Consider the following 9,259-nt stretch of genomic DNA (forward strand, 5'->3'; position numbering starts at 1 on the left):
CACTCCAATAACCTACCGACGCACGTCGGGAACGGGCCACCCCACTCTCCAGATGGCAAACAAATTGCTTCACTGGGCCCTCGTAGCCCGTACCCAGGCGGACAGGAGAATGCTGACCGGCCTCCGACCTCACGCGAAAGTATAGCCACTCTCGGTGCTGACCCATTACTGTTGGCTTGGATTGGCACCTCGCCGCATTCGACACTCTCGCATACGGGAAGAGGAGCGCTCCAATTGCCACTTGGCAGACAAGTAATTTCCGGTGTACCGATCAGTGCGTTTCCATTCGTACACGAAAACAGCACCCGGATGCCCATCATCGTCTCCGATGTGCTGGCGGAAAGTCCACGTCGCACTTGAATTTCGTTGCAGTGAACTGGCTGTGGATTGGAGAAAAAGAAAAGAATAGTAGAAATATAAGCGGCACATCAAATGCGGGAAATATGAATTATTGATTTTATTTGTAAAACTAAATTGTTGTAATGGAGAGCTAATCACACTCGACTCGTGTAAAAATGAAACATGAATTCGTTATACCTAAATCTGTCTGAAGGGATCATTGAACAAATGTCAGAAAACCAATCAGATATCATAACAAGATTTTTGTTATTTAGCTGATATCGTACCATATGGAATATAAATTCATTCAAAGGCAATTTCAATTTTATTATTTACAGGCTAGGAATTAAATCAGGTCACATTGATAAATTGTTTTTGGAGTAGGTATGTCAGAAAGTTTTACAATTTTAGTCCATTTTACTGCCCATTCAAGCAACCACAACGAAAGACACCGTCATCTCGTACCAGCGAGTGAACCTAATGGAAAAATCTTGCTCACCTTAACAATCACTTCCACAGCGTGTGTGTGCCGAGCCGGTGTTACACAGGTGAAAATTCCAGAATCATCCTTCACCGCATGCATGATGCTGATTCGGTACTCCAGCTGCGGATCGCGTCCCTCGTCCGAGCTCCAACCTTCCGGATATTTCCTGTAGTCATGGCTGACATTCCATTTCGGATTGCCAAAGCGTCTCATCCAAAGACACTCCAGGTGGACGGTCGTTCCCGGGTACACAATGAGCTTGCCGTCGTTACTTTGCGCAATTGGCCCATTTTGGTGACGAATCAAAATCGTTGGCGGTTTTTCCACTGTGAAAATGTTAGACGTAGAATTTTTGGTCATTTTATAACTGGCAGTTGTGTGTAATATGAAAGGACGTGAAATCCGGTTGACTTTAAGGTAAAAATGACTTCACATGTTAGTCCAATATAGTAAAAAAACAGTGAAATGTTATTGTTAAGATCTAAGTATTCAAAAGATGATCCTTGAAAAAAGTTCTGAAGAATTCGAGTCAAGATAAGGATAGATGAAATTTGTATTATCAGTGCTCTTCTTGACCACATGCATTCGCTGATAATGAAAATTAAAATTATTGGCACCTACTTGCATAATCATTTTCCTGATTTAATCCAAAGCATGATGGCTTTTGACCTGTCCATTCAGATCGAACACATGTCCTAACGCTGGTTCCGATCATTGCATATTTCCCAATGTCTATGCACCTGAAAAGAAATAAAATGTCGTTAATGCTTGAAAAATCAATCAACTGATTTTGGTACAACGTGTTTTGCTGTGATAATTATCAAAAGACATTAATTATACTCGTCGAGTTATGACGTATATCTTTTCAAACGGAATTCAATAAATATTCGACAAAATCGCGTACTGTTCTGATCCCGAACGTGATTCGAATATTCGGTTTTGAAAAATTATCGAAAATGTTCTTCTCCAGAATTCAAAGGGTGGAGAAAATATTAATCAGCACTATACTTCCGTTTTATGCATGACCCACCAAACATGGGATAAATATGAATATGACAGCGATATATTAGGTTCAAAGAAAAACAATTATTAGAAAAACGAAGGCGGTTCCCCATAGAAAGAAATATCCTAACTTAAGCACATGGGTATGGCTAATTAAATTTTCCAACATTTTTACGCGAATGTCCTTATCCATGAAACATAATACATACTCACACCTGCAAGTGATAAATCATCGTTCAATGCAACATTCTGATACATAATTCAATTCATTTTAGAATGGGAGGCCTGTTTGAAAATAAACCGGAAATCATCAACAGCTTAGAAATGAGGCTTCTCACTTTAGCTATGCTGCTAGCATCACTCTTCTATTTCGAGAATGGCAACATTTGATAACGGAAACAATGGTGGCGGGGGTAGAGGATGGAAAGTATGTGATGAAATTGAAATGGTGAGGGAGAAGATGATATGCTTCACAAAACATCCCCTCATAATGTATTGGAAAAAGGAGAATAGCGGGATATTGGTTTAAAAGCACTTATTGACAGTGGGGGAAATTGCTGTTACATGTTGGCTTTTGCGTGGTAGAAGCTGAACAGTAGGATAAAATGCAGCAAAACTTGACTATGCTAAAATGTTACGTTTTTTAGATTATTTTGTTTTAAAGCTTTCTTCTTCATCTCATTGGCATTACATCACTCACTAGGACATTGCCTTGCAGCTTAGTGTTCATTCAAGAGCTCACAGTTACTAACTGCAAGGTTTCTAAGCCAAGTTTTCTTTTTTTTTTGCACTCGTATATCATGAGGCTAAAACAAGGATACTTTTATGCCCAGGGAAGACCAAAAATTTCTAATCCGAGAATTTCCATGACCCGACCGGCCATCGACCTGCAGACTCACCATATTTGTTTATTGATTTCAAAGAAGCAAGTACGGTTCAGTGAAAAGAAATTTGCAGTGACAGATAATGTCTTAATACGGTTTTCGGACGAAACTGATTAGACTGATACGCGCACATTGTTGATGGCTCAAAATCAAGTACACTGGGGTCGCTTTTCACGCGTTTTTTACGCGGTTTTTGGTATTTAAGCGGATTTTCAAAAAAAAAAATTATCGATTTTTCAAAAAAGTCTTGAAATTACGTGAAAATCATAAAAAGTTAATTTTTGATCGATTTTTTCAAAAGTCGTTTTTACGCGGATTTCGGATTTTACGCGGTTTTTGAAGAAATATTCTAAGTCTTTTTCAAGAGTATTTAATGGAGGTATGATGCTGGGTCATTAGAGCGAAGGCCGTCAATCCCGAAGGTCATTAGGCCACAGCCATTAGGCCGAATGAGAAGTGAGAAATGATAAATGAGGGGTAGTATGTAGTGAGTAGTGAGTAGAAGTGAGTAGCAGGAAGGGAAAAAAGAGAAGGGAGAAGTAAGAAGTATCAGGTGATAAGTGAGAAGTGAGGAAGTAAGAAGTGAGGAAATGAAAAGTTAAAAGTGAGTAGTAAGAAGTGAGAAGTGAGAAGCGAGAAGTGAGTAGTGAGATGTGAGAGGTGACAAGTGAGAATTAAGAAGTTATATGTGAGAAGTGAGAAATAATATGTGAGATGTGAGAAGTGATAAGTGAGAAATTAGAAGTAATATGTGAGATGTTAGAAGCAAGAAGGAAGAAGTGTGGATGTGAAGTGAGAAGCGAGAAGTGAGAAGTAAGAAGGAAGGAATGAGAAGTGACAAGTGAGAAATTAGATACGGTAAATGAGATTTGAGATGTGAGAAGTAAGAAGCGAGAAGAGAGAAGTAAAAAGTACGAAGTGAAAAATGAGAAGTGTGAAGTAAGTAGTGTAAAATGAGAAGTGAGGATTAAGAAGTGAATAGTGAAAAGTTTTTTTTGCCACTGCGACCAATTATTAGATCTATTGTAACGTTACCCGTATCCTTAGTGTTTAAGTGCATGTCGAATTACTCCAGTGCTATTGAGAAGCAATGCAGTATCGGTTTCGATACAGTTGTTGTTTTGTTTTCTCAAGACCACCATGGCAAGGTCCCGCTATTCAGACCCTTCATAGAGGAATCCCATTGAAGGCGCGCCTCTTATCAATAGGAAATCAATCCTTTCTTGAGAAAACAGAATAGTAATATGTACTGTTTTTGGCCATACATCAGAGCCCTAGCCACATCCTTGTCTTGCTTCTAGAATATCATCAGTAAAACTCTTAGAAGCCGGGATTTAGCTCTGTCGATAATACCATTTCAAGCAAGAGAATTGGTTCAGTAATAAGAACTTCCGTGTGTTCCTCTTCCCTACCATTTTTCACCAGTTCATAAAGAGTTAGTACGTATTTAAACCTCTAACTCGATTTTTCCAGCAGTCAGTTCAGCCTAGGACCGGGTACCGCGGTTTTTTTTCACTAATTGCTTGAAAAGTTGTTTCCGCTACATACAGTTTAGCCTCAAACAAGAGGAATGCGAGTCATTCAACTATCTGCAAGGTAACATTAAATATGTTTTATTTCTGAAACTGCTGTTGGTAACGGGGACTAAATACGATGAATCCTAAATTACCACAACTTATTGCCCTAGCTAGAAAAATGGATTAAGCTAGGGCTCTGTTTGGTAGATCTTACACCGCAACACACTACGTCAAAGTGATCTACCGTGTTACGGGAAAGAGACGTTTAATACTGAGTAGTGAGAAACGAGAGGTGTGAACGATAAATGCGAAGCGGGAAGAATAATTAAAAAATGGAGGATGATAGTAAGATGGTCGATGTGAGAAGTGAGAAATAGGAAGGGAGAAATGAGAAGTGAGAAAACGGTCGCGAGAAGTGAGGTGTGAGATTTGGGAAGTGTGAAGTAAGGAATGATATGCGAGTAGTGAGAAGTAAAAGATGAGCAGTGGAAAGTGATTTTTGAAAAGTGAAAAGTGAGAAGTAAATAGTGAGAAATGAGAAGTTAAATGTGAGGAGTCAGAAGTGAGAAATAAGAAGTGAGAAGTAATATGTGAGATGTAAGAAGTGTGAAATAAGAAGGGAGAAGTGAAAAAGTAGAAATGAGAAATACAGGGTGTTCAATAAGTTCGAACACACTTTAAAAATGTGTTAAAAAAATACAAGATTTTCTTTTCTGATTCAATTTTTATTGAAACAATGTTTATTAAGAACCTTCACGACATATTAGCTGGCAGCATCCCTCCTTTGTGCTGTATTTATTGACGTTTCTCAAATGAATCGCACGCGGCACGCACCTGATCCATCGGCATAGTCCATGTCCATAGTGCTCAGTCACTCAAATTCTCCCGTCACCACGCTTGGACGATATTCGCCGTGTGGGCCGGTGCGCCGTCCTGTTGAAAGACGTAATGATCATTTCCGTAGATGTTCCGAAGTGCTGAAGTCACAACCTTCTCTAAAATCTCGGTCTTAAAGTATGCGGCGTTTATTTTCACGTTTTTATCGATGAACACCAGTGGGAGCTTCCCACGCCTGCATACGGCCCCCCAAACCATCACCGATGCGGCGCTCTAGAACCACGGGATGTTTATGTGGGATGGGGGATGCTGGTAAACGTCGGCGCCCACAACCGATCATTTTGGACATTATGCGGCTGTTGTAAGCCAAAAAGTTTCTCATCAGAAAACACAAACTCCTGACCTGCGTGCCGCGAAAATATCAGTTTGGCTCTGTCCCGCCTCTTCTTTGTTGTGGCCTCCGTTACTCCGTGAACCTTGCGTTTCTTGTACGGCTTGTATCCCAGGTCTTTCGTCATGATGGTCCACATCTTCCCGATAGACACATTCAGGTCCGAAGCGGTCTTCCAGATCGAGCGGTTCATTTTTCGACGAACCCGCTCTCTCATCACCTTAATGCCGGCTGGCGTCCTTGCCGAGCGCGACCGCTCGGACGTCGCACGGTCCTTGGTCGATCTCGTCTCCCGGTACTGACGGATGGTGGTATAGATGAAATTCCGCGCTACCCGGTGCGATTTCATCCGCCGGAATATGTCACCGTGTCGCTCACCTCACGCAAACAAATTTACTACGACGTCGCGGTACTCCTTCGGAAGGAAAACAAAACACAAATGACAACAAGTCAATGCCATGCGCATCGGTTAGTCTATATATGAGGCTAAAGCTGGCGCCAATACCCATATATAGAATGCACATGGTTCGCATCTATACAACGATGAAAAGTTGTATTCGTACTTATTAACACCCTGTAAGAAGTGAGAAGTGAGAAGTAAGAAGTGGGAAGCGAGAAGAGAGAAGAAAGAAGTAAGAAGTTAGAAGCGGGAAATTAGAAGTGAGAAAACAAGAAGTGAAAAGTTAGAAGTGAGAAACGAGAAGTGAATGGAGATAAATGAGTTGTAAGATGTGAAATGTAAGAAGTGAGAAGCGAGAAATGGAAAGCAGTAAGATGTGAGAAGTGAAGGCAAGAAAGGTAAAGTTAGAAAGGAGAAGTGGTGAGTGTGAAGCTAAAAGTGAGAAGCAAGAAGTGAGAAGTGAGAAGCGAGAAGTAAGAAGTGAGAGGCAATAAGTGAATAGTGAGAAGTGAGAAATGAGATAAAGATGTGAGACGTGAAAGCGAGAAGTGAGAAGTGAGGAGTGAGAAATAAAAAGCAACATGTGAGATGTGAGAAGTGAGAAACTAAAAGAGAGAAGTTGGAAGGGAAAAGTGAAGTGTGTGATGTGAGAAACAAAGAGTTCAGAAGTGAGAATCGAGAAGTGAGAGGCGAGAAGTCAATAGTTAGAAATGAGATGAAAGAAATTAAAAATGAGTTAAAGATGTGAGATGTGAGAAGGGAAAAATGTGCCACGTGAATTTGACGTCACACATTCCATTGCTTCTGTTGCAATCGTGACGTCATGCTCGTTTGGCTACACTAATTGAGAGTTCGTTTGGCTACACTCGTCTTCGCCTCATTTATCAGCAATTTATCAGCCACCCTGGGGAAGCGACAAGGCCGATAAAGGTGCCACAACCAAGGCCTTTTTCTTCCTTGGAAGAAGGGATGGGAAAAATCAAAATTTTAAAAAATCGAGGGTGATCAAACTCACCCGCGATCTTACTTCAATCAAGTGATAAAAATTCTGTGTTTGTGTTCAAAAGTTCTCCTTCAAACAGTATTGTACTGAATCATTATCAGACTATAATGTTTTCTTATGAAAATTGCAATCATTATAGTCTGATAATGATTCAGCACAACACTGCTTGGAAGAGTGACTTTGGCCCAAGAGGCGATTGATTTTGCCTAGTCGGCCAAAAGGAAAAGACTGCGCCTAACCAAAAACGACTCAGGCAGCAAACCGACGAAGGTGCTCAGAGCAAAACCAAACACTAGGCGATCATAAAAGCCAAACGTCGTCTTGATGGAGCAGATCGGGGAGTAGTGGAGCCCGAAGGGCGTTGACCCGAGAAGGCCACTTCTGGGCCCAAAAATCAAAAGGCGCCAACCAGACGCAAGTCGCCGGACCGCAAGAGAGTATCAGCCGGTCGGTGCCATCGGCACAAGGAACCGAAATCCATGGAAGCTGGTCAGTAGCTCAAAGCGGAAGTCGAGCGCATCTCGACCCAATAAGAAAGTTAGGGACAAAGTAGAGGCCATGTTGGTAAAAACTGATAAGGATAAGTACGCCGACGTCGATGCGGGTGACCGAAAAGCTTTCGGCGCTGGGACAGGACGCGCCAAGCGTCAGACGCACCAAGACCGGTGCAATGATCTTGGTGCTGAAACGTGGAGCGCAAGCTAACGGGACAGCTGGCCCAATAGATCATGGGTAACACCGCCGAGGTGAGGTAGTTGGGGATGGAAGTGACCTTCCAGTGCAAGCAACTGGACGAGGTCACAAACGCGGACGACGTCGTCTCTGCCGTTAGAGAGCAGTGCGATACAAAGGTCGTCCCTTTGGCACGCAACTAGCTTACCCTAGGTCGTGGAGCGAGGGATGTTGAAATCGGCTGGTCAGTATGCCCAATAAGCAAACCAGACATCTTCTGTGAACGGGTACTATTGGTGCTTAGAGTCGGGGCATAAGTCCTACGACTGTAAAGGCCCAGACCGTGCGTAGCAACCTGTGACGTCATTGTGGTTAGGAAGGGCACAAGGCGCAGGAATGCGATAAGGCACCAAAGTGTTCACCTGCGCTTACAAATAGCAAGCATGTAATCACGTTATGAGTGGACCTCCGTGTCCTGTGAGAGAGGAAAATAAGAAGAAGCCATCCAAGCAACACAGTTGAATCTTATTCACTGTGCATCTGCCCAGCAGCTGCTGTGGCAGTCGGTTTCGGAGTCCCTGATTTGGGTCGTCATTTACGTGACTATTTTCACGCGCATCTCGGAAATTATGTACCACAAAGAGCACGCAATATATTTGAAACAGGTCAACAGACCTTTGCTTACGCGTGTAGATCGAAAGGTTGCTGCAAGAATTTCTTGGATAGACAAGAAACTATGCTGTGTAAACATTATATTCTACCTACAATAGGGAGCATGTACCATATTTGAAACAGGGTGACAGACCTTTGGTTACGCGTGTAGATCTAAAGGCCTTACTCAAGGATTTTTTTTATTGATAGCCAAGAAGTTATGCTGTGTATACATTCTATTCTATGTACTACAAGGAGCATGCACCATGTATGAAACAGGTTGACAGACCTTTGGTTACGCGTGAAAATAGCGAAAACCCGATTTCTTATTAAATTTACGTTTTTACGTGATTTTCGGGATTTACGCGGATTTTTTCAAAAGTTTTTTAAGCGGTTAGGAAACAAGTGAAAATCATTAAAAGTCGATTTTTTACGCGGTTTCGATTTATGCGAAACGTACCCCCGCGTAAAAACCGACTCCAGTGTATTAGGATTGCAGGCGAAGTGTCAACCTGGTTTGGGACCTTAGATGGATGTAGCAGATTGAAGCACTATCAAATTTATTGTTTTTTGTTTATTTTTCAAGGCTTTTTCCAGAGGAAAGAGTGAAGGGTGACAGATGTTCCCAATCAGAAAAAAAATCAGAAAGGTTGTGTAAAAAAACACGATCGCAAGGTAAACGTTGGACAACGTAAAACCATCGTTGCGATTAACCGTCACTATGCGATTGTGTTTTAAACTTTGAAGAAATTTCTTCTCGGGTCAGCTTTCTTTTGTATAAAAAGATGGTCTTGAAAAGAACCAATTTATTTTCAATAATGCGCCTTGCGAGCAAAGGCGTAGAAATGCCAATCCGGAGATGGCGAGTTCGATTCTCGGTGCGGTCTAGAATGTTTTCGAAACGGCGAGCAAATTTTAGTTGAGCGCTGCTGATGCTGATGACGACGACTACACAATCCATGCCATCAGTGGGAATAAATTTTCTTTCATGAACTCTGGCGATGACGATGGTGGGACCGCTCTCAGTGGATGCAACCACAATTTTCTTGCAAATCTAAACTATTGAGTATTTGCTGTTA

General features: G+C 41.8%; 1 protein-coding gene across 1 annotated transcript in view; it reads right to left on the reverse strand.

The window, feature by feature from the left end:
* The window catches only part of LOC134204098 (uncharacterized), a 114,322-nt gene that overhangs the window by 12,570 nt on the left and 92,493 nt on the right, over positions 1-9,259 (reverse strand). The window contains exons 11-13 of the mRNA XM_062678925.1: positions 1,445-1,563; positions 839-1,149; positions 17-380 (exon numbers count right to left, since the gene is read on the reverse strand). Coding sequence (XP_062534909.1) covers positions 17-380; positions 839-1,149; positions 1,445-1,563 — 794 coding nt within the window. The remainder of the gene's footprint in view (positions 1-16; positions 381-838; positions 1,150-1,444; positions 1,564-9,259) is intronic.

This window comes from Armigeres subalbatus, unplaced genomic scaffold (assembly GCF_024139115.2).
Source record: "Armigeres subalbatus isolate Guangzhou_Male unplaced genomic scaffold, GZ_Asu_2 Contig395, whole genome shotgun sequence".
NCBI lineage: Eukaryota > Metazoa > Arthropoda > Insecta > Diptera > Culicidae > Armigeres > Armigeres subalbatus.